General features: G+C 44.9%; 2 protein-coding genes across 3 annotated transcripts in view; one reads left to right on the top strand and one right to left on the bottom strand.

Moving 5' to 3' along the window:
- The window catches only part of LOC119163474 (uncharacterized), a 403,044-nt gene that overhangs the window by 292,978 nt on the left and 82,827 nt on the right, over positions 1-27,239 (top strand). The window lies entirely within an intron of this gene.
- LOC119163476 (omega-amidase NIT2) lies at positions 11,796-12,893 on the bottom strand. The gene has a single exon (XM_037415479.2). The coding sequence runs from the start codon at positions 12,841-12,843 to the stop codon at positions 11,923-11,925; it is 921 nt and encodes a 306-aa protein (XP_037271376.2). The 5' UTR covers positions 12,844-12,893; the 3' UTR covers positions 11,796-11,922.

The following is a 27,239-nucleotide window of genomic DNA, read 5'->3' as shown; positions in this document are numbered from 1 at the left end:
ATCTTCTTTTCAGTGTAAGGTGAAATAAAGTTGACATTTATCAAATAAACATTAGCTTGAATAATGTCCCAATTCAATAAGTTGTTTTGTTTAAACATGTGGTCGTAACATTCGACCAACACAAACAACAGGAGATGTTTATTCATTACTCATGCAAGTAGGTCCCATCAGTTGTTACTACCAAAACAAAGGAAGGCAATATTTCTGTCGAGAAGTACTCAAATTTTTCTACTATGCGTTTTTCCATAGTCATATAGTTTTTGTTCAGTCATGGGGCATACTTACATATACCTACAACTTCCACAAAGACCAAAGAAAGTATCCCTGAAAAAAAAGTTAGTAATGCAAACAATGATGGTGATACACTCATGACATTTTCCTAACCCAGCCTCTGTTTTAGTTGAAGCACCATGTAATGAAAAAATAGTATCAATTTCAGTTAATAGCAGTGTGCACCAATAGACGTCAAGTAACATCTGCTTACCAGAGAGAGAATAAGGTTGAATGAAAGGCAGGGAAGTTAACCGGAATAAAATTTATATTTTGCTACCCATCGGCTTACCAAAAGCGCTATGAAGTATACGACAGAAGAGTAATTGAGTTTAGTGGCACGAAAATTTGAAATATTTTATCCCGTGCTGTAGGCCCATGTGCTCAGATTTGGGTGCACGTTAAAGAACCTCATGTGGTAAAAATTTCCGTAGCCCTCCCCTACGGCGTCTCTCATAATCATATGGTGCTTTCGGGACGTTAAACCACACATATCAATATCAATCAATCTTGAGCAGTGCTGCAAACTCTCTTTTCTTGACAAGCAGCATCTCTAAAATAGCCTGATTATTTATACTGTATTTTATAAAAATGTTTTATATTACAAATTATGGGATTTAGTAGACAATATTGTGCTCTAAAATTATTCACCTGACGTGTCTGTTTTCATTTTCAACACTGGATCAGAAGATAGCCTTTTCTTGGTATTAGTAATTAAGATACTTGTATACTTGCGATTATGTAAAGAAAAAAATCAAGCATTTTAAATAGTTATAATGTATTTTCCACTCTAAGTTGGCACATTTTTGTAGCTGTGTTCACCTGTGTTCACGCGCACTCCCTCAATCCTGGGTCATAAAATAAATACAAAACTAAAAACACGCTGCAGGATTCAATGTGGCTGTGACACACGCACACACAAGACACACGCGTGAACAAAATATCTGTATTTGTACAACCGGGTTTCGCCGCATTAAGTTTACTGGCAATCACCCCTTTCATCATGGGGCAGCACTTACGCCATTTATCTCCAACCGCTTCAACACCTTCAAACAAGGCGACAAAACTGATGACATATAGCCCATTCCGTTCCCATTCCATGCCCACCTATCAACAGCTGCGCATTCTACCGATTCAAGAGCTGTTTTATCACAGAATATCCCTCATCACATACCGTCTTATTCATCGTGAAACATCATTAGATAGTATTCCTCACTGTCTGCTTTTCAATAACAATAATGCCAGGTTTTCAGAGCAAGTTAATTTTCATTTGCCCAAAAAAAGATCGAACTATGGCAGATTTACAGCTCGCATCTATAATACTCATGTTTGGAATAGCATAACTCTTCATACTAACTCTTCATCTTGGTCACTGCAATCTTTTAAAAACAAAACGAAAAACGTATTTTCTAATCAACCTTTTGTTCGTCTGTAATAAATGTATTTTCATCATCACTTCACACTTCTGTATTGGTAATTGTTAGGCTTTGTATAAACTACTATGGTATATATATTTCTCTTTTTTAGTATAGATTGCTCTGTTTTGTTTGCGTTTTCAATTTTTCGCTCTTTTCGCTGAAGTTACCCTTTATGTACGTGACTAATTATTGGAGGTCCCCTTGACAGTCTCGTGCTTTTTGACCTCCTGATGTTGTATGTATTATGTAACCCGTTTTTTTTCGTGCATGTAATAATAACGAATAAACTTGAATAAACTTGAATGATCTTCAATAAACCACTTACAGGCAGTGCATATCCAAGCACGCTTCAATATTTCGTACCGTCTGCATCTTGGGTGTTCATGCGTTCTTTCCAGCATCTTCCGCTGTCTGCAGTATGTGTGGCGTGTGCGATTTCGTATGGGCGTGCGGATAAAGAAATTATGACAACAAATGTGTCACGGCATTTTCCGCGTTACCACTTGATGATTGGACACTCTGGCCGCGACCAATAAGCTTCTTATTACACCATAAACGTTGATTGTCAACCTTGATGAATTATTTGCGTTGAAACTTTTCCTTGAATACAGTGGCATATTGGCGGATATTAGTGCAAATCAGTTTTTTATATATATACGTGACAGTTCTTAATTATGAGACTATTGACTGCTGTGTTGAGTATGTGATTGTTATGTTGACCATTATATAACTGTTCGACTGTGCGCAGAGGGTTATGTTCAATTTGTTAACATCACCATATATGCCCGTATATTTGATTGTAAATACTTTGTTTATACTAATACTGTTGTGCTAAATTGTAAATTGTAAAAAAATTGTTTTGACAAGATCGAGAGCTTTATTAGGAGCTTCAGTCAGGCAATATTGCACAAAATATGTCAGGGAGTCATCAATGCCATTACATGAGAAAGAAGCGTCGTTGTTTACGTGCCACTTTTGTCCACGGTGTAAGTGAAGTGTCCTAAGTGAAAGCTATCTTGCATGAATTATGCGGATGTATTCACATTATCCAGGTTTGCTGATGGTGTCGTGGCTGAAACCTTTATATTGTAGGGTTACGACTACTCGCTTTCCACAAATAATAGACGCCAATATACAGTACTAGCACATCATATAGCACAGTGTTTTTGTTTGCTCTTCGTGGCTATTCGAGTGTGTGGCATGTGTGGCCAAACAAAAGCTTTCTTATCGAACGTTTCACCATCCTAGAGCTGGGCGCAATCGATGAAGCCTTCTCCGTAACATGCCGTGTTCCTGTATACTGCAGTTGCCGTACTGATACCAGCTGCGTGTTTTGATAAACTGGACGGACAAAAGTTTTGTAGATTTTAATGCAAGCTGCGTCGCTAGCTTTTCGTAGTGACAATACATCGTGGTTGCTGGCGCCCGGCTGAGCATTTCCTCATATACAGTATCTTCTAGGTGTTCTGCAAGCAGTGCTGTCGTTTATTATATAAGCGTTTGCCTATATTGTATAACTATACCATGCCGTCACTACCCGGCACCCATAAAAACCGTATAGTGAGTGCCCTTAAGAGGTTCGCTTTACTAAAAGAATATGTCGAGCATGTCTTCCCGATCACCCCTCCAAGCCAACAACGTCAAGATAAAGAAAGGGCTCACTGTTCTTGAAGTAGGTAGTAAGCCGTAACGAATTGTCCGTAGTTGAAAAGCCGACGTGAACCATTAGTTCGTGCCCCTTTCTCTGGTCATTTATGAAATCTGTGCCCCGTAACGAAGAGGTCAGAGAAGCCATCACATGGTGCGGCCGTTGGTGCAGAAAATTGAGTGTGAACCATGACCGCCTAGGTCACTGTTACTCTTGTGTGTTGTGCTTCGATGAATATTGTTTTGCTTGTATGGAGTCAAGCTTTTCTTTTTCCTACGTTTCCGCTTCCAGCGAGTCGGATAATGGCCTGGTCTCTCGCAGCTCTGATTCACTTTCCGGGAGATTTGCTCGGGCAAGCCAGCATGCGCGTTCATCGCTGTTACGTACTAAAGCAGCGAAGGCCTTCGAACAAAAGGCTAAAGAGACAGAAACTACCAACAAAGGAGCTGCAAAAAATCGACGCACTGTTGTGCATTTACAATTAGAAAGATGAACCCCCACCACGAGAGTGTGGTTTTTATAACGCTTAACTATTGACCTGGTGTTCACGACATCAAATGCTGGAGGCTGCAGCTGCATGTTCAATGCTGTCAGAAGTATTTGAGGACAATTCACTGGGATTTAAGAGCAGTGAAAGAATGCCAGGTTGTCTAAATTTCGCAGCCCTTCTAAAGTGTTTCCCTCACAATGTCATCATAGTTTTGAAAGGTGAAACCCCATTGTTTTTATTATTATTATTATTATTATTATTATTATTATTATTATTATTATTATTATTATTATTATTATTATTATTATTATTATTATTATTATTATTATTATTATTATTATTATTATTCAGTGACTGATCACAGGATAGTCGGAGCATTTCTCATCATGTAAACTATTTTACAATATGTTGGCAAGAGAACGTGCTAGCCAGTCATAAGACCCGACATTCTAGTCGACAACATTCACCTTACGGAAAACAGCAGCCTAAGAAAAACAGGGGTCCAAAGCAAGCAAGCGTAACAATAATAACCTTTGTAATTCCGCATAAACTGGGCTTTCCGTTGAGAAAAACGTTTCACGGTATTTCTCTGTACTGCTATCACTGGTTTTACATTTTTCCAGTTTTTCTGGGTGAACCAAAAAAGAGATCAGTTCGCAGAATGCGACATCAGAGAATATACTGACTAATAATACAGCGAAAGCTGTTATGAAAGCACAACTCGGGTCTTTCTTTCACAGCGCTGTAGTTGTCCGCCGCCGCTGGTGTTCATCACGCCAATTTAGGGGGAAAAAACGTAGTACCAATGACACAGTGCAGCTCTAAGTGGGGTCCACTGGGTGCCAGCCCAGTATTCTACCACTGAGCCATGCCGGTTCTTGGGATCTGTTGGCAAGCTTGCCTTATGCAGGCTTGATGTCGGGAAAGCTATCGCGTTAATACGACTGATAAAGCGTTTTAAAACAGCGATAGAACAACCAGTCGTCGCACAATAAGAACAGCGTAACGAGTGAATCGTTCAATGCTCTAACCCATTACAAAAGCTTGTTTTCGTTCAGCTATTTAACTGTGGCGCATACCCACTTCAGGCATGATTCCCCATCGTCGTCAGCCACTGCATGAACAGTTGGCACAAAATTCCTCATAATAGTTAAAGCGGATACCACGCTTCTCAGATGAGTCACGAGAAATAGCATAGCGAATGCCAGCCTACTACCTTAAAATTTTTATTAGTAATGTCGTAGTGGGTACCAAACAAGTGTGCTTGCAGCAGTTACCCAACGAATGTTTAGAAAGGGCTCGGAAAAGCCACTCTTCTAGCTTTGCTGTGACTGCTGTGCCTTCCACGCAGGCCTGGCGTTTTTGTCAAAACATCCATGGCACTTAAAACAATGACAGCATAGATCCTTCTGAGTAAAAATATGGCGCTCGCTTGGCACCGTCTTAAAAGATTAGGAGTCCTCTACCCCTGCCCTACCTCTCTTGCACAGGCGTACTAGTTAGGTCAAAGTAACCTGCCTCAAATCCGGCTTAGCATTGTATTGCTCAACACTCATTATCATTAACACCATTCTTACTGCACGCACTGAAGTGCAAAGGTCACTCTTATATTCCGCCAGTCAACTCGGGTCTGTGCATCCTGCGCCCCCTTTCTGCCAGCAGATTTCTTAATCTCATCTACCCCCTAAACTGTCTCCCCTTCACGAAGGGTATGTTCAACACTAACCAGTAGTAACTTACGCTCGTCCAAACTAACGGCTATTATCCAAAGCTAAGCCAGCAGATTACGGACATCCTTCAAGTTAGCAATAAGTCGTTGCTGTAACGGGCGTTACGCAATATTAGCATAATGCATCCAGGAACGTCTAGCTCCTCCTGTAAAGTGCGCCACAGCGTCCCAGTGTACTCTCGCATAAAAATTACATAATTTCAATTTTAAAGTTTCTCCTCAATATAACTTCATTTGCCAGCCTTATGTCCCAGTTTACATCACTGCTGTCTTTTTCTTTTCCTTTCATCTTGGTAAAATGGGGGATATGCTTTCAATTTAAAAACCTTTCTGCCATGCTAAAGTAATACTACACAAAGAACTAAAGATATGGAAACCGCTTCCTGCAGCCATTAGTTATGCGAGAAACCACTCAGCGTCTTACTTTAAAGGACCACTTAGCCTTTCCTGCTTCTGGGAGATAAACGACGCCAGTGATGACTTCAGATTATGAGAACGAATTACAACGCATTTCTTGCAGTTACCTTTCCAGTCATTCAATTTTTTTACGCTTCAGGAGGAACGGTGACGGAAAATCTCACGGGAGGGTCGGTAATGACGCAATATAAAAAGCGTTTTAGAGATTCCAAGGCACATTCTTTTAGGAGCGTATAAGTCTGCAGAACACGATTATGTTATTTTGAAAGAGGTTCCGTATTTGTGGTAGCAGGAAGTCGTACATAACCTGAAGCAAACTGCTGTTTCGGGCACATGGTTGGACACGGTGATTTTTTTATGCGAAGGACAGCTAGCCAATGGTGAGCTAGAGCGACGAGATCTTGAAGCTAGGACGTATAAATACAGAGCATCTCACAAAGAATGCGTTAAAGTTGGAGATCATTGGAAGAGGCCCTCGCTCCGCAGGGCACACAGAAAAAGCTGAAAGCAAGATGGATGGATGGATGGATGGATGGATGGATGGATGGATGGATGGATGGATGGATGGATGGATGGATGGATGGATGGATGGATGGATGGATGGGTGGGTGGGTGGGTGGGTGGGTGGGTGGGTGGGTGGGTGGGTGGGTGGACGGACGGACGGACGGACGGATGGATGGATGGACGGATGGATGTGTAGCGTCTCGATGCGCCGCTCGTCAAGGAAGAAGTTGGCATTTGGGCCGCGTGGCGGGTGCAACGCGATAATAAAAAAAAACCGTTCGAAAACTGAACGCTGTCAGGGCTGGATCTTTCCCGTGTTAGCTCCGACAGTTAATGGTGACCCGATAAAGAACACAAAGCCCCGATCATCCTGCGTGGATCCCGCCGGCTCTGCCACCAATCCTACCGGTCCTGATGCCCAAGAAGACGTCAAACCTAGCGGTGCTGCAGTCGCTGCGATCCAACATGTCAATCTGCCACCATTTTGGCCCAACAGCCCCAGCACATGGTTTCTGCAGGTTGAGGCGCACTTCCGTCTACGGCAAATCACCAGCCAACAGACCAGGCACTGGCATCTGGTATCCTGCTTACCTCCGGACGTAGCCGACGACTTAGCTGATATTTTATCATCCCTACGACACGTTGAAGGCAGCTATCATTTCCCGCAAGTCTGAGTCCGAACACAGCAGACTCCAACAGCTCATCACGGCTACAGAGCTCGGTGACCGTCGCCAATCACAGCTCCTGTGACGCATGCGCCAGCTCCTTGGCGGCCCCTCCGCCCCTCAAGAGGAGAAGCTGTTACGTGAGTTGTTCCTCCAGCGCTTACCGCAGAGCATGGTCCCGGTCCTCGTTGCTGCAGGAGATGTCCCACTAGACACACTCGCTGAAATGGCTGACCGAGTGGTGGACTACTCGCGGGCACATAGCCTCAACGCCGTTACCGCACCGCCACCGGCCACCGCTGCAGACCCGGCGCTCGCGAGCATCGAGAACCGTTTGAACGCCCTTGTCCGGCGCCTCGATGACTTTGTACCTGCGCATCGTCGAGCGTCATCCAGGTTCCAGATACACAGTGGCTCCTCGACGCCCCCACGTTCTCCGGAACTTCGGCCACCCGACGCGCCGCTGGACGTTTCATCCTCAACCGTGTGCTGATACCACCGCCGATTCGGTGCCTCTGCTCGCAAATGCACTCGCCCATGCTCCTGGTCGGGAAATGCGACGACCGGCCACTGACGGCGGCAAGTGGTACTGGTCGAAAGTCATGCCGCCTTTTCTATGTTTCTGATAAGATCACTGGCGCTTGCTTCCTAGTCGACACAGGAGCCCAGGTTAGCGTCATCCCGGCCTCATGTGCAGATCGCCGTCGCAACGAACAGACCTGCCCACTCCAAGCGATCAACAATTCCGCCATTCGCACATACGGCCAACGCTCTCTTACACTTGACCTTGGACTACGCCGTACGTTCCGCTGCATTTTCATCCTCGCTGACGTCTCGCAAGCTGTTCTTGGAGCTGACTTCCTCAGTTTTTTCAACCTTGCTGTGGACATGCATGCTCATCGCCTCATTGATCTCAACACCCGCCTCTCCATCAACGGTGTACTCTGTACTTCCTCGCCAACGGGACTGCGAGCTATCACACCTGCTTCGCCGTATGCAAAAATACTCGACGACTTTCCCAGCATCACGAAGCCGCACACCAGAGAGTCACCGGTGAAGCATTCCATCACTCACCACATTGTGACCACTGGACCTCCCGTTTTTACACGACCCCGTCGACTATCTGGAGAACGCCTCGCCATCGCCCGCCGTGAGTTTGAGCACATGCTTGAACTCGGCATTGTGCGGCCTTCCTCCAGCAACTGGGCGTCGCCACTCCACATGGTGCCGAAGAAAGATCCTGGTGACTGGAGACCATGTGGAGATTACCGCGCTCTCAATGCCCACACCTTACCAGACCTCTATCCACTTCCTCACATACAGGATTTCACATCAAACTTGGCTGGGTGCACAATATTCTCTAAGATTGACTTAATGAAGGCTTACCATCAGATTCCTGTAGAACCCGCCGACATTCCGAAGACGGCCATCACCACCCCATTCGGTCTGTTTGAATATGTGAGGATGCCTTTTGGATTGCGCAACTCTGCCCAGACCTTTCAGTGCACTATCAACGAGGTCACGCGAGGTCTTGATTTCGTATTTGCCTACCTTGATGACCTCCTTGTAGCAAGCTCATCCGGCCCTGAGCATGAAGCCCACCTGCGCACCCTGTTCCACCGCCTGGATGATTACGGCTTCGTAATTAATCCCAATAAGTGCCTCTTCGGCGTCTCTACAATAGAGTTCCTAGGCTACCTTGTCACTCCAAAGGGTATCCAACCACTCGCCAGCTAAGTGAAGGCTATTCAAGACTTTCCACCCCCGACTTCACTGAAGAGACTCCGAGAATTTCTGGGCCTACTAAACTTCCATCGCCACTTTATTCCAAGGTGCGCCACATTCCTAAAGCCCTTGACCGACCTATTGGCTAAAAAGAAAGACCCGGCTGCGCCACTGCAGTGACCCAAGGACGCTGCATCTGCCTTCGACACTGCCAAGAAGGCTGTGGCAGACGCTACCATGCTCATACATTCCGTCCCTGATGCCCCAATTCGTCTCATCACCGATGCATCAAGCGTGGAAGTTGGCGCTGTTCTCGAGCAGCACGTATCCTGTTGGCAGCCCCTTGGGTTTTTCTCGCAAAAACTGAAGCCACCAGAGACAAAATACATTACATTTGCCCGAGAACTCCTCGCGGTATACCTCGCCATCAAACATTTTCGTCATTTATTGGAGGGCCGGGACTTTTACGTCGTTACACACCACAAGCCCCTGACGTCTGCCTTCCATCGCAATCACAGCAATTATACTGCACTGGAGATCCGTCAACTATGCTTGATTTCCGAGTTCACTGTGGATCTCAGACACGTACATGGGCCGGAAAATGCTGCTGCTGATGCACTATCCCGCATCGGTGCCTTGTCGACCCAGCCACCACTAGACATGGAAGAGCTAGCAGCTGCCCAAAGCAACGATCCTGAGGTGCATCGTCATCGCTCTTCATCCACGTCTCTATCGTTCATGGAGTGCCCGCTTCTATTTTCTACCTCATTAATAACGTGCGAAACGTCTACTGGTGTCCCCCGGCCCTTCGTGCCTTCAGCTTTTCGTCGTGCAATTTTTGATCAATTGCACAACATGAGCCATCCTGGTACTCGTGCGACCCAGAAACTAGTCACATCTCGTTTCCTTTGGCCAAGCATCAATGCTGATGTCCGACGCTGGGTGCGAACCTGCCTTGAGTACCAGCGCGCTGAAGTTCACCGTCACACTGTCATGGCAACATCCCCGTTTCGGCCTCCAGACGCAAGGTTTTCTCACGTGCATCTCGACATCGTCGGTCCTCTTCCGTCATCGCAAGGAGCCTGTTACCTGCTGACATGTGTGGATCGCTTGACCCGATGGCCGGAAGCGTTTCCCATTTCCGACATTTCAGCACCAACAGTTGTCAAGGCTTTCACAAACGGCTGGGTGTCGCGCTTTGGATGCCCTTCTTTCGTCACCACTGATCGCGGTCGTCAGTTTTAATCGGCCCTTTTCACCGCACTTGCCAATATCCTGGGCATTCGACACATCCACACAACTGCCTACCATCCTTCCGCCAATGGCATGGTCGAACGGCTTCATCGACAATTGAAAGCTGCCCTCACTGCTCACCAGCCAAGGGAACGTTGGCTCGACCACCTCCCCTTCGTACTTCTAGGCATCCGATCAGCATTGAAAGTGGATCTCAGCTGCTCATCAGCCGAACTAGTCTATGGCGTTTCCCTGCGTCTTCCAGGAGAATTCTTCGAGCCATCATCGCCACCTTCCACTCACGATGCCTCCACGTACATTCGAGAGCTGCGCACCACGTTTCGAGACCTTGCTCCTGTGATTCCTGCCGACCGACACCCCCAGTCTGTCTTCGTCAGTCAGGATCTGCATGACTGAAATCACGTCTTCATTCGGCGTGGCCAAATACGGCCACCACTTACATCAGCCTATGATGGCCCATTCCGCGTACTTCATCGTACACCCAAGACGTTCACGCTGGACATCAATGGCCGTGAAGACGTCGTGGCTGCTGATCGACTGAAACCTGCGTATATCGCCGCTCTCGCGGCCGCGTGGTTTCAATCTAAAGTCCAAATGCCAACATCCAAGCATGTCCACTGGGCGACTCCTCTGGTGATTCCTACGGCTCTCGGTCTACGGGGGGAGCCCTGTAGCGTCTCAATGCGCCGCTCGTGAAGGAAGAAGAAGTTGGCATTTGGGCCGCGCGGCGGGTGCAACGCGATAATAAAAAAAAATCAGTTCGAAAACTGGAGGCTGTCAGGGCTGGATCTTTCCCGTGTTAGCTCCGGCAGATGGATGGATGGATGGATGGATGGATGGATGGATGGATGGATGGATGGATGGATGGATCGATGGATGGATGGATGGATGGATGGATGGATGGATGGATGGATGGATGGATGGATGGATGGATGGATGGATGGATGGATGGATGGATGGATGGATGGATGGATGGATGGATGGATGGATGGACGGACGGACGGACGGACGGACGGACGGACGGATGGATGGATGGATGGATGGATGGATGGATGGATGGATGGATGGATGGATGGAAAACAAATAATGCAACATGTTTTTCTATATTACTGTATGATAGCCTTCGGTTGTCTATTTACGAGATTTTAAGAAGAATGGAAGATGGGTTTTTTCCTCCTGGCATATGAGAATTTGAGGCAATATATAAACATTTACATTTGCCCTACGGCAGCAATAAATAATGTACCTAATGAACACAATATATCCTTCAAACGTGTCAAGTTTTAAAACGCTGCTTGCATTACTTTCGGAGAAAAAAAAATTGGGAATACGTAACTCTTTTTAAACTGCCTCAAAATTAGACATTTTTAAAAGCTTTTTTCTTAAGGTCTACAAACTTGAAAACATATGAATTCATTCTTAAATAGACATGCATTTCTGGTAAAAAATATCTTCCTTGAAACAAAAATATTTGTTTTTTAATAGCATCTGCAGTTTTCAAAAATGACAGGTGACGAAATTGGTGCCGCCGTGTTGCTGAAGTTTGATTTTTTTCTCGTAAGTTATGCCGTTAATCATAAAACAAAGTTGACTTTCAGGCTACCTGGTGAGAGGTGCACGAAATATAAAATACTCAATGAAATCTAAAATATCAACTTTTGGACCCGTGTCGATCTCCCGTGGAATCACCAATGATTTATTCCTTGATGCAAAAAACCGAAACAGGAGCAATGATCGCAGAAACTAATCAATTTCCACCTTTGACAACACCATTTGATTTCTTTTTCTGTAAAAGAAATAGATCAAGCACTGTGACCCTTTGAACAAGTTTCCAAAAAAGGAGTCGGCATGTTTGCAGAGCACCACACCTCTTTCACAAATTGTTTTCTATCGCCTATAGTAACAACATCGTACAAATCGTCTCTTTTGTTTTTCATGATCGGTATCAGGTTTCTGGTGGCTTCGAAGTACTCGAGGTCTACCTCGGCAATGACTACTTCTTCGTAGGCGCCCGCCGAAGCAACGACTTTGCCGAGGGGATCGACAAGCATGCTGTGACCACACGTGACGCAAGAACCACTCTCGTCTCTGGCCGGCGAGGCAGTCGCCACGTACAGCTGATTGTCAACTGCCCTGCCACGCTGAAGCAGCTCCCAATGAAGAGGCCCCGCGGTCATGTTGAAGGCACCGGGGTAAAAGAGCAGCTTGCAACCTTGTTTGGCGTAGAGCTGCGCCATTTGGGCGAAGCGAAGGTCGTAGCAGATGCCGAGGCCCACCTTGCAGTAAGGGGTGTCGAACGTGGTCAGGCTGTTGCCGGCCGTGAAGCTGTCGGATTCCCTGAACGTTATCTTTCCGGGAATATCAATGTCGAAAAGGTGAACCTTGCGGTGCTTTGCGAGCATTTCACCGTCAGGACCGTAGACAAGACAGGTGTTGTAGAGCTTGCCGTTCTCCGATTCAGCCATCGATCCTCCGATTAGATAGACGCCATTCTCTCGCGCAGCTCTAGACAACATCTCGCTGGTCTCACCGGGGATTGACTCGGCGTACTTCGGGAAGTACTGGGTGCCGTACGGAAAGCCGAAACATTCGGGCAGGCACACGAACTTCGCTCCGCTCGACGCGGCTTTCTTGATTTCGACTCCGGCGCGAGCGAGGTTCTCTGCCTTGCTTGCTTTCACCGCGAGCTGGATGAGCGCGACACGGAATCTAGTGCTGGCCATCGCTGGTCCTGTTTGTTCGGCGGGAAAACTTACGAGAAAACCGCGATGCACGGAGTGGTAGCGGAAAATCACGTCACTCGCTCCAGACACCGGCTTTTGAAGCAACGTATCATGTCCACATCAAGCCGGAGCCAACAAACAAAAAAAAATTTAAAACAGCTGTGCGTTAGTGACTCATGCAACAGATCGCAACGGATACAGGCTCGTTTTTAGTGCAAGGACATTATTCGCAGCGATGAAGCATTACCGCGCTATCGAGAGCGTAGAGCAGCTGGCTAAACCAGATGAACCCGCCAACAGAACGAAAACCTCATTATTTCCACGGGTACTGGGAAGAGGTTATTGGTTACTTGGACGGCAAGGGGTGCAAAAAAATAGGGATGAAAAAAAACTGTAACCTATAGTTGTGCGTAGGAGATGCCGTTTGTACGGGTGTTCCAGTGTTTATCGCGGGTGTGTATGCGCCCAACTTTCCTTGCTTTAATACCCAAATTTGGAAGATTCTGCGTTATTACGCAATGGGAAAATTGACTATCTGATGTTTTTTATATATATGTTGGAAAAGTGTACACAGACATGCCGGAGTCAAAATGTCTTTCGTGGAGGTATTTTGTAGGCGGAAAGAGCAATAAGTTTGATGGGCTCCCATCGGGGTGCTGATACGAGCCCCGAAGACTTGTTCCGGTTCCCAGAGTAAAACGGAATCCTGACAGTTCACACTCTTGATGGTGTTCCCACCTGCCTACGGGCCTCCATCACAGGGTTTCTGAAAGAGGACGTGGTATGTGACCTTTGGGTGGCTTTGCGCGTGGGAATAACGTTGGTGGCATTAGATCGACGCCTATATGGAGGACATCCTGAAGAATTTTAATAATGGATAGATGGATCGAGGCAGAGCTTTATTAAATGACGCCAGGTCTTCGCGCAAGGCGCAGCACAGTCACAACGAAAGCCAGAAGAGTGGCCTCTCAGAGCCTTTTCTGAACACTCTCTGGGTGAATACTGCAAGCACACAAGCTTGATACCCCCTAGGTCATTATTAATAGCTTTTTTGGGTGGTAGGCCAGCATTCGCTATGCTATTTTTCGTCATTCTTCTGAGAAGCGTTGTATCCGCCAAACATATGCAAGGAATTTGGTGCCAGTTGTTCTTCCAGTGGCTGACGACGATGAAAAATTATGGCTGAAGTCGGTATGCGCCACAGTTAATAGAGAAACAAGAACAAGCTTTTGTGATGGTTCGGAGCATTGGACGGCCCACTCGTTGCGCTATTTGCATTGTGCGACGACTGGTTGTTCTTTCGCTGCTTTAAAAGGCTTTATAAGTCGTATTAACGCGGTTTAATTCCCTGGTATCAAGCCTGCCTTAGGCAAGTTTGACAACAAGTCACAAGCACCGGCGTAACTCAGGGGTAGAATACTGGGCTGGCACCCAGCGGACCCGGGTTTCAGCCCCACTGTGTAATTGGTGCTAGGTTTTTTGTAGCGAAAGCTGTTATGAGATCACAACTCGGGTCACGCGCAGTTGTCCGCCGCCGCCGTCGGTGTCCGTAACCACATCACACGAAATTAGAAGAAAAAAACTAGTTGCAATGGCCCAGTGGGGCTAGAACGTGGAGGCCAGTCCAGTATTCTACAACTGAGCAACGCCAGTACTTGTAACTTGCCAAACTTGCCTTAGGCAGGCTTGATCTAGCACCAATGACACAGTGGGGCTTGAAGCCGAGTGCGCAGCTGCCAACCCAGTATTCTGCCACTGAGCTACAACGGTGCTTGTACTTGCAAGCGTGCATGCTTGCAGTAGTTACTTACTCAGTGAGTGCTCCGAAAAGGCTCTGAAAGACCGCTCTTCCAGCTTTCGCTGTCACATGTGCTGCACCTTCCGCGCAGGCCTGGCGTGTTTCTTTTTCTAGTTCCGTGCGAGGTGATTACGGACACCGGCTGCGGCGGCGGACAACTGCACGTGACCCGAGGGGTGATCTCGTAACAGCTTTCACTGTAAAACAGCTTGAGGTGCATGACTCAGCGAGAAGGCGGTCACTCCCGCTTTGAAAATATATTGTTTTGCGACAACCTGACCCAGTCTCGCTACCTTGCCGACAAAACGTGTGCAAACACACACACACACACAACATAGGCCTGCATACATACATACATACATACATACATACATACATACATACATACATACATACATACATACATACATACATACATACATACATACATACATACATACATACATACATGCATACATACATGCATGCATACATGCATACATACATGCATACATACATGCATGCATACATACATGCATGCATACATGCATGCATGCATACATGCATGCATGCATACATGCATGCATACATACATGCATGCATACATACATACATACACACATACATACATACATACATACATACATACATACATACATACATACATACATACATACATACATACATACATACATACATACATACATACATACATACATACACACATACATACATACATACATACATACATACATACATACATACATACATACATACATACATACATACATACATACATACATACATACATACTGTGGGAATTTAGTATACACATCCTCTTCCGTGCCCAGCCACACCATTCGAAGTTGTAGGCGTCGATCTTTATGGCCCCCTCCCAGTCAGTGCTGCTGGAAACCGGTGGATAATAACAGCCATTGACCATTTGACGCGCTACGCCGAGACGGCATCCGTTACTACAGGTTCAGCTTCTGAGATTGCCGATTTCATCCTCCGAGCCATTATACTGCGTCATGGTGCTCCACGTGTGTTGCTCAGTGACCGTGGAAGGGCCTTTCTTTCACAACTAGTGAACGAACTTCTTCAGGCCTCCGGCACAACTCACAAGACTGCCTCTAGTTATCATCCCCAGACTAACGGCCTCACTGAGCGATTCCACCGCACTCTTGCTGACATGATCGCCGCCTATATTCAACCAGACCACAAAAACTGGGACGTTGTTCTACCATTCGTCACTTTCGCCTACAATACGGCCATCCAGCGAACAACCGGCTACTCGCCATTTTACCTAGTTTATGGACGCTCCCCTACTTCTTTCCTGGACGTCTCCTTCTTTACATGCCAAGCGAATTCATCTCCATCCTCTTCAGAGGAATACGTTTCACGACTCGCACAGTGCCGCCAACGAGCTCGTATAAACACCGAAGCCCGCCAGCAAGACAGAAAGCTAGTTTATGATGAATCGCATCGTGATGTATCCTTCCAACCTGGAGACGAAGTGCTTCTTTTGACGCCTGTTCGCACACCTGGTTTGTGCGACAAATTTCAGCCTCGGTTTATTGGGCCGTACACAGTTCTTGAAGAGACTTCACCAGTGAATTATCGCGTGACGCCACTTGTAGCCCCAGCAGATCGCCGTTATCGAACTACAGAGGTCGTCCATGTCTCCCGTATGAAGCCCTTCATGCGACGTTCTTTGTCCCCTTGACTTGCCGCGGCCAGGCTGGCCGCTTTCACGTGGGGGGAATTTATGAGGGAATTTAGTATACGCATCCTCTTCACCGGTACATTATCATCATTATCATGTGTGGCTCATGCATCCTCATCGTTGTCGCGTAGCATCATCATCTTGGCTCATTCATCGTAGCTGTCGGCTGCCGGTTCCTCGGGCCTAATAAAAGGTAATCCAAACCAAGACTTCATAATACATACATACATACATACATACATACATACATACATACATACATACATACATACATACATACATACATACATACATACATACATACATACATACATACATACATACATACATGCATGCATACATACATACATACATACATACATACATACATACATACATACATACATACATACATACATACATACATACATACATACATACATACATACATACATACATACATACATACATACATACATACATACATACATACATGCATGCATACATACATACATACATACATGCATACATACATGCATGCATGCATACATACATACATACATACATACATACATGCATGCATGCATACATACATACATGCATGCATGCATGCATACATACATACATGCATGCATGCATACATACATACATACATACATACATACATACATACATGCATGCATACATACATACATACATGCATACATACATGCATGCATGCATACATACATACATGCATGCATGCATGCATACATACATACATACATGCATGCATGCATGCATACATACATGCATGCATGCATACATACATGCATGCATGCATACATACATACATGCATGCATACATACATACATACATACATACATACATACATACATACATACATACATACATACATACATACATACATACATACATACATACATACATACATACATACATACATACATACATACATACATACATGCATGCATGCATGCATGCATGCATGCATACATACATACATACATACATACATACATACATACATACATACATACATACATACATACATACATACATACATACATACATACATACATACATACATACATACATACATACATACATACATACATACATACATACATACATACATACATACCTTAACTAAGGTTTTCTCACACTTTCCAGAACCCAAAGGTTTTCTTACAGATACTTAACATCCATCATTCTGACGCTCAGAAAGCTGAAATAAGCCCGTTCATGTCGTTACCAATATCCTACCTTGTAAGCCTGTCTGAAAGGTGTGGTATTTTTGCTTTATTCTATAAGGAACCAACGTAGTTATTTTCAGAAACAAAAGGAGGGGTGTGGACGTCACAGAGCAAATCGATATACTAATTGGCCATTTTAGGGAATGCGTTATGCTTGACATTAGCAAGTGGTGCATGCAGAATGAGTACCGCATTCGTGTTTTCTAAAATACACGATGGCTCACTCGTTGCGTAAGAAAAGATATTTTATTATCACTTGGTGTCATGCGATTATTTTGAGAGTCGGTAGATTCTCACAAAACAAAACGTTTAAAGCGTACAACTTTATTCTTTATTCTTTATTCTTCTTTATTTGAAGTATACCTGCAGCGCCCGAAGGCGTTATAGCAGGGGGGTTACAGATTCGAAAGAAACAAATTTTTGTTTGCAGCAGACACTTGTACACTTGTGAGCCCATTCCACTCATAACTTGTCATAATGTCTTGCTTTTACGGCTTTACGGTGAGATATTATTTATTTTGAAATTATCATTTGCTCACTAGAAAAGTACTCAAAACATGATAGTAAGACCTTAGTGACACGCGAAATCTCCAGCGCAATATAGTAACTACTTAACGAGAGCTGATCATAATCCACTGCTAAAGAATGTATATCAGAGATTTCCCTTAACAATCTGAAACCAGGAAAGCTAGAAAAGTAGAATAAAAATGAATTATCAATAATAATAAGCCCACCTATACCGTTGACCAGTTAGGAGAGAGAAAGCAGTTGGCAGACACATCACTGAACCGGCGAGAAAGCTATTGCAATATTGCAAGTAATACAGCTTGTTCCGAAGAACAGATGTATTAATTATAAGAGGTTATAATAGCCCATAATGTGACCTCGTAATAAAGTTAGTTATAGTGAAAGACAGCGGAATAGATATGCAGGCCTGACATATTTATTCTGTGCTTATATACAAGTACACGAGTATTTATTCTCGCATTTCGCTCCCAGTGCTAGGTGGTGCTGTGGGAAGAATTAAACCCGTGACCTCGAGAGGGAAAAGATAAGAAATACTAGAAGGTTAGGTGAAGGAGGAATTCTGTTGGCTCCCTTGCGTTGCTTTAAGCATTCTCCCTTCTTTAAGCATTCTCCTTTAAGCATTCTCCCTTGCGTTGCTTTAAGCGCGCTTGCTACTACGAAGAGAGAGAGAGAGAGAGAGAAAGCGCTTGAAGCGTGCGATGAATTCCTGTAACTACACTCAAATCTGACGGGCTCTAGAAAAAAAATTGCGGCGGTTGATTCGTAAGGCAATCAGCTCTTTGAGAGAAGCCATTCAACTGGTACTTAAAGAAGTGTTAGAGGGTCATTTAACCTTGCCTAAGTATTGCTACTTTGCCAGTGTCATTGCTCGGGCCTTGCCGCTGAGATGTAGAGGAGAAGATGGGGCAGCAGCATATGCTACGAAGCTTTGCGGTCTTCCCTGCTTACCCAGCATCACTAGCGCCGGAGCCAGGGTCGTTGCGACGGGCTGATCTACCAACAGCAACGCGATCTGTCAAACTGCGAAAATTAAACGTAGCAACTCTCAAAAAGACGTAGTGTGGTGCCGTGCAGCACTACTTCTTTCTGCAAAATGTACTTGAAAGTAATAAATGTGTTTATCTGCAAAGTATTTTGCTTTTTGAACGGGTGTCAGAGGTAGAAAAAGTGCTCTGGGGCTGCACCATACATCACCGTCGTAATATCGAGACAATAATTATCTTTATTTCATTTGCCACAGGTACAAAACTTCGAATACAACGTGATGCGCATTTACTCCACTTTTCGGAGCGCAGGTGGCACTTGTATTACGGACGTGACATTTTTTTTAATGAAGTTTGTGCAACTCATCGTTTAGAGCTTCTGCTAATGAGGCTCGCACAGTACTATTGTGTACGAACGCGGCCTTTGCAAGTGCCTCGACACAATACATACTAGCGAAAAAAAAATCACGTGCCTGCTGTTCTTCCTGTCCTGCCTTGTATACATTCAACTCCGGATTTTCACTATCCATGCCCTTCTAATTATTTTTTTGCACTCTGAAGGACGTAAATAATTTTTTTTTTCATATCATACCATACCACCGGGGGCGTAGCCAGCAGGAGGGGGGGCACACTATAACAGTGCCCTCCCCCCAAAAAATGTTTTTCTTCGTGGCATAGATAGTGAAATATGGCCATTTCAAGGAGGTAAACCAATTTCTGGCTACGACCCTGCATACGATACTTTCACGGTGTCGTGTCGTTCAAAAGGAAGCAGTTGGCATGTCCAAGACGAAATTCCTTATTTGGCCAAACTTGTGGCCGGAGAACCGAAAATTGAAATTCGGAAAGAATATTGTGCATTACATATATTTTAGAGTTCTCTCTCTCTCTCTCACTCACACAAACACACAAACACACCACTTCTCACGCGCGCACACACTATATCTGGAGTGTATATATAGATAGCAAGCTATGGGGCATGAATAGAAGGCTTTCCACGCGCAGCTCGTATTTTCTAATGCGTCATTGCTTTTTTTTTTCCTTCTCAAACTGAATCAGTGAACCGGAGCGCTACACGGAGTTGCCGTTCTATGAAGAGTATAAAGAAGCCATGCAAGTTTTATCTAAGAAAGGGCAAACAAGTGGCAAACAGCGCGAATTTCTGACACCTCCTTCACTGAAACCTGTATCAAAAGCTGCTACCCATAGCTGACTGATATCGCTGTTTCTTTTATAGGGGAGGGGGGGGGAGGACTCGTGCCTTAGGACTTCCACTCTTTAGGTAGTTTTGTTTATCCAATGTAACTTGCCTACGGTCGCACTATTTCATCTGTGTATTTTGATTAAATTTTCAGTTTTGCATTTCTTAGAAAGCGGTGGTAGAGGGCACCGCGGCGACGAAACTGCGAAACAATTCCGTGTTCGAGTCCTAGGTGTCTGACAAAGGAACTGCAAACGTGCCTCCGCGCACCTCGGAATACTTGAACAAAGGCAACCTTGAACTTCACAAAATGTTTATTTTCATTCAGCTGCTCTGCCTTCTAATCTGAGACATTGCGAAGATAGGAAGTCTTCAAGAGCTCGCTGCACTATGGTAGTTTCTTTTTTGAATTGGTTCAGTTCAGGGTTGTTCAATTTATTAACTTTTTTTTTATTTCATGCAACTCATCTATGCGATGAAGAGAAATGCGGCAACGTAAGAAGTGGTCCATCGCTGCGTTTGCACATTATCGGGAAGAACAGTCGACATTCGAGAACGAAAGCATTCTCGCGTGCCTTTTCCCCGCTACTTGATCCGCGTTCTTTTCTGAAGTGTTTCATCGCAAAGCTTTGGTGCGTGATTTATGTCACCTTTTTTGTCACCTTTTAATATATATATATTTTTTCAAGCATAATTCGACGGTGTGAAATTGAACATTTTTGCTCGCCGGTGAAGTTTTGAACGCGCACTCTATACTGTTACTTGCTTTTGGGGAAGAGGGGGTGGGGAGGAGGCTTACCTTCGAAAATGGCGCCTTTGTACAATTTTAGCAAAGTGTGCCTGAGCTCGTTCAAAATTCTTCGTGCAAAATTCGCTGTGGCACGAAACTGCCATGTTTGGGGTTGTCACTACATTCCCTTAAGCTACGGAGATGAAACGTCTCTTAACATTACATTCTTCTTAGATATATAAGTCCAAAGTTCGAGGTTTGATGAAAATCCGTCTGTTCGAAAGAATTCGAGGTGGGAAACAACAAACGCTGCGCAATCATAAAACAAAAGTGATATTTCGGTCCTGCTGTGGAAGCCTTCTTCACAAGTAACCGTGCTTTCTTTTTGAACAAATCCGTGGTGGTGGGGCCGAAACGCCATTTTTTTTTCAACGAATGGTTGGTACTTATTTGCAGCCAAGATACGGGCGTATACTATGAGAAGCCATCATCGTCATCATCAAGCTCACTGCAAGGTAAAGGCCTCTCTCATGTACCGCCAATAAACTCAGTACTATGCGTTCTGCTTATGTAATGCCTCCGGGTCCTTAAGGCTTCAATAAATGAAATGAAATGAAATGAAATGCTGCCACGTTATGGCCGCGGACCTCATAATCTAATCTGCCCACCTAACGTTATGTCTACCCTTTGCGCGTTTGCTTCTTTCAAAACCAAGTCATTTACTCTCAATTAATAGCAATTACCTAGACTACGCGCTGTATTGCCTACCTATACACTTTTCTTCTCCATCGACTAAGATGTCCTTAGCACCCGCTTCACTGCGTGACGTCAGTACACGCGAAATGACCCCACATTCTGAAAATTATATCGAGCCCTTCACTACAGCGCTTCTTATTATAATATCCTGGTTTTTGCACGTGACAACCAGAAATTAGTTCATTGCTGTATTTAAGGCATACGGTATATCTATCCCCTTATTTTAGTCGTCTTATAGTGTGATGCGTGTTGTGTACGCTATGCTTGCGCAATCTGTATCACCATGGTCTGTCTGATGCAACACTCAAGCGAATTCAGGAACGTAGTCTTTGCAAAAGACGAATATGAAGAAGAGCCTGGTGTTTATTTTTTTTTTCGGGGGAAGGGTGGAAATGGTGGCACCAGCAAGAAGCTTCTTGGGGACCAAGTTTATGCCTCAGGGTGGCACCCAGCGCCTCCACCAGTTTGCCACGGTAATGCTACGACAAACAACTGGCTTGTTGAAAGCAGAGAAGATGAAAGCTCGAATTCAATAGCAACTTTCACGGTAACTACACCGCTTGCGATGCTAAGTCAGCCAGGGGCCGTGATATAAGGGTATATAGCACCACTTGCCGCAAAGAGAGAGAGAGAGAGAGACATGTCTAGCTCACTTTCAGAATTACAAGTGAATTCCAGGTCACGTACTGCTTCATTCGCGGGTTCTCAGGAGCATAGACTGCCGATCAGCAGCATTTTCTGACCAAGCTGAAAAAGTGTTGCAAGACCCCTTAAAATAGTGCACATTTCTTGGGATATCTCGTTGGCAGTATTTAATTCTATACCTTCCTTTCACATAGCAATACCAAAGGATAACACAAAGCGTGCGTTAGGAAGACCTTCACGACACTTGGGGTGAATGAACTAGTAAAGCCACGGAAAATCAAAAAGGTCGAGGACCCCTTCATCTCCTTTATTTTGAGTTGTACAAAAGTGCGGCGACCGAAAGACTGGAAAGGAAAACATTCACATTCTCGCAGTGCACTGAATATCAGTTTAACTGGGCCTACTGAGGAGAAATGAATGACAGCCATGTATTTCCAACGTTGAGTCGTCGAAGGAGAGAAATTTCATATAGCAAATGAGGTAATTTTGCAAAGTGCGTGTTCGTTCTTGTTGAATAAAATAGGACGCCATCTTTTTACAGCCGTCACGTATCCTGCGGCTCTCTGAGGCCATATCGAGGCAATGAACCTCCGATTGCAAATCGTAGTGGGCCATAAAGAAAACGAACGAAAGGGAAAAAATGAGTAATTTCATACTTGCAATTTATGTAGCTTGCTCAAAATAAGTGGTAGAAAGTTCCCCTAAATGTAAGTTCTTCTTAGGATTTTTTCGTTGCGCTTAAGTTTTTCACTTTCGAATGCTCATTTTTGAAATCGGGACCATATTTTTCCGACTTCGTCAACTCAACATTGTACTACGAGTCGTCCGATTGTCCAGGTCGTTGCCTCCAACTGTTAAGACGCAGCAGTAGCTGTCCCTGTATCTGCTGCTGTATTTTTCTTAGTTGTCTCTGTATTTCAACGTTTTTTTCCCTCGGAAGCAAAGAAACGTGCAATCTGGAGCACCAAGGATTTACTTTGTTACCCGTTTTATGACCTCTTCCAAAAGGTCGACGCAATCCCGTCCAACTTCGTGCAGAGAGTTGTGTACAAATTGCGGTACTAAGAAACTTTTAAAAAATATAGCTACATATGGGCTTCGACATAACTGCGTGCAATTGCAGGTTGGCAAACTTGATGCGTTGCACCTTTCTTGTTTATTTTAGAGCGCAGCTTTTGAAGGGCCACTTACCAGGTTCCTAATATACAAAAAAACTCCCAAGCATTTCCCCGAGGGTGAACATGGTTAAGTGCGAATGCACGGGGTGATGCTATGAGGGGTATTTATTGATTCGCACTATTATATTTATTAATCACACTATGGTGCCTTTATGGTGTAATGGTTCCTGGGAATCGCAGTTTGATCACACGGGTCTCACGAGCCCTTCGCAGCGCCGCCTTGTCTTCCAACGTCGGCGAAACCACCGCGGTACCGTCGCCTCCAACGACGGGTGCAGTGCTGGCATTCGGTTGTACTGCATACGTTGTTGATGGTAGCGTTGCCTCCGGGACATCCATCGCACGACCCGCTCTCGACGGGAGACTGAGAGAGAAGGCGGGCGCGAGAGAGAGAGGGGTGCGCGCGCAGCTGCAGCGAGCGAAGAGAGTGGAGGAGCGACACCGATATCAGCGTCGCGTCCGTGGCTTATTCGGTAGAGCGTCGCGTTGCGGCCCACCAAGTCCTCTTTTTTTTAAAGATAGAGAGAAGACTGCGGACGCCGCCGACGGTGGTGGATGGTTTGGGGTCGCTTATAAAATGTATTCACACTTAAAAGAGCGCTATATTATTTCCCGATATTCCTCGTCCTTCTTGGCGCACTACTGTGAAACGCGTATGTGTGGTCAGGGTTTTATAGGCGCCCATTTTTAAAGACGATTGATCGATATGTGGAGTTTAACGTCCCAAAACCACTATATGATTATGAGAGACGCCGTAGTGGAGGGCTCCGCAAATTTAGACCACCTGGGGTTCTTTAGCGTGCACCCAAATCTGAGCACACAGGCCTACAACATTTCCGCCTCCATCGGAAATGCAGCCGCCGCAGCCGGGATACGACATTTTTTAAAAAAACGATAGTCTTTCTCGGGAACCTTCGACGCAAAAAATTTGGTCTGTCTGTCTGTCTGTCTGTCTGTCTGTCTGTCTGTCTGTCTGTTTGTCTGTACATTTGTCTGTTTGTCCACTCTTAACGGCACCGGGTACTTGAAACGGCCCACCCCATCCACAGCGTCCACCATTGTTGCTCAAGATTTAGCGTTCATACGTGCGCAATCGTTAATTAAAAAGCAATTCTGGGGCACCATAACAACACGTATATATTCTGCATATATTCTGCATGTGCGCCTTTTACTAGAAAAGGCATACATAAGAAATTTCAAGGGCCGTAGCGCTTATCACGCTGCGCTGACCAGGCGACGCTTGCACGAAAAGGAGAGTGTTTCCAATGCTTTGCTAAGACGAGACGGTGGTGGCACCTACCCGTCGTCTTGCTTTCTACACCTTATCACCTCTGAGACGGGCGCGCACACCCGTCTCAAAGGCACGCGCTTTGTTTTCTAAGAAAACTGCCAGATGGCACTCATGTCTCACGTGTGACGTGGCTTGATGCATTTGTTCGCCTCCGCTGCACGCTCGAGGTACTCTAACGCAGCGCCTCCGGAATACCATTAACCGATTTTCTTGCGCAGAACATCAAATAAATGTTTTGTTCACTCTCTCCTCACGCGAGACTATCGTCTTTCAACGAAATTTGCAGATTAACATGCAGGTACGGGGCCAATATTTTAGTTCAGTTGCGTCGCCGTCTGTGTAACCGATGGAGCTAGCAAACGAAGACAAAATAGAACGAACGTGGAGTTCAGCAATATTATGAGCCACCAGCCTCTTACCTTCATTTCTGCCTCCAACGCATGCGCCGCCTCCTTGATCGAAGCGCATCCAGGAATCGCGTGTGCACCGCGGCTGGCTTCGTTTGTCCTTATGGGACTATCGGCGTTTCGCTTGGTTCTCGACGCTTGAAATGCACAAAATTGCGTGTATGGCACTCGAGCACTGGTGCTTTCTGTAGCAACGTGTAACGAATGTGGACTGCTGCATCTGTGGATAGACAGAACTTCAACCACAGTATGCCTTGGCCCAACACGAGGTTGCTCTCAGAATTCGCGTTAACGAGTATCGTAACCGTAGGTGAACTTTTTCTCTCCACGAGGTCGAGCAAAAAAAAAAAGCTGAAGGCAGGAGGAAAACAAGTTACGAAAGTTATGTAAGACCGGATAACAAGCCTGTTTAAATGTAGCCGTGCTCTTCGTTAACGGCAGTATATATAGGGGCCTTGTGATCACAAAAAAAAAGACCCTGCGAGAGATGACATACTGAAGCAAATGACCCAATAAGCGAGGAAGACCAACCAAGAAAGAAACAAATTTTTCAGAGATTTGAGATGACGTGTTTTGGCACCACAAAGGCCCTTCGCAATGAAGATTTTTCTATGTTGTATTACTTTAGTCTTTCATGACGCATAGTCTTACGACGAATGTAGAGTCCTAAATTTTGTTGTCCTATATTACGCACTTTTGCACCGTGTGCGTTTTCAGCTTTTATCCTCACTATGTCACCGCTATCAAGAAGTGAAAAGTTGGAGAAAACAATACGAGAAGGAGCTAAAAATAATGCTTTTGTTCTTCGGAGTTATGCACTTTTTGTGTACACGTATTAGTGGCGGTGCATCGAAAATCAAGCAAAGCCTCGGTGAACAGTGCCCGTCAGCTCTCCCGTCACAGCGAATAAGAAGATTGTGCTTATCCTATTACAAGGGACATTCAGCATACAATCCTAGGCCTAAGCTGATGTAAGACATCAGAAATGGGAAGCATGTGTCACGCTGTGTTCCAGAAACAAAGCCCTCAAGACAGTATATTCACCACCAGAACTACACTTTCAAAAACGTGTACTCAAGTTAAGGATAGTACTTTGAAGATATCAAATTAGCGTTTTCACATAAATACAGTGCTTAGAGATTGGTTTCTGCGAACTGATCAGCTTTGAAGAGAATGCACATCTCAGTGAGGCTTCTTTTGAGCAGTGCGCCGCAAAACCGCTTTGCTTTCCCGAAGCCGCTTTGCTTCTAGGTGGGAATCTGTGTTTATTGACTCGCGCGTTCTTTTTTTGTTTTTTATGTTAGCACAAACGAAGCGAGATTTTGCAATTTCTGTCAGCAGAATGCATGATATTAAAAGGCACCATCGCGAAATTATATCTTGAGGCTTATGTGTTTCATAATGTTGTGTTGCAAATAGGATTGCGTAAAAGGGGGGATCATTACCAACGGGAGACAGAAGTGAGTGCGTTAACAAAAATAAAAAGGAACTCGACGTGAACATTTTGAATAATGATACCCGGAAGATCAAGCCTCCAGCCGAGAGAGTGGACATAATAATCAAGCTACGATTATTGATAGTCATTATGGTTTAATCACTGTGCTTCTTGTCATTATTCTATTTTATGCAAAATGTTGTTATTTTCAAAGAGGAAAGTCCCTCGGGACGAAGTCATTCGTTCCAATTAGTAAACCAAGAGGAGTGTTAGCTGTCGTTTTTCTCGCATTTTTCATATCATGAGGAAGCGGACACTTTCATTTGGACAACCATGCATGTCTTTATACGTAAAATAAAGTTGCACAGCTGAAACAGATAACATTCTTCGAGTTCCGCAGAGCGACTGTTTTTCCATTTAGCCGTGTGTAACTTAAGTAATGTACGATCTAATTAAAATGGATAAAGTATGCTTCTAAGCACTATATTCACTGTCAAAGAAGA

This window comes from Rhipicephalus microplus, chromosome 9, assembly GCF_043290135.1.
Source record: "Rhipicephalus microplus isolate Deutch F79 chromosome 9, USDA_Rmic, whole genome shotgun sequence".
Taxonomy (NCBI): domain Eukaryota; kingdom Metazoa; phylum Arthropoda; class Arachnida; order Ixodida; family Ixodidae; genus Rhipicephalus; species Rhipicephalus microplus.
Note: the sequence above shows the minus strand (reverse complement) of the source record. Positions and strands in the feature narration are given on the sequence as shown.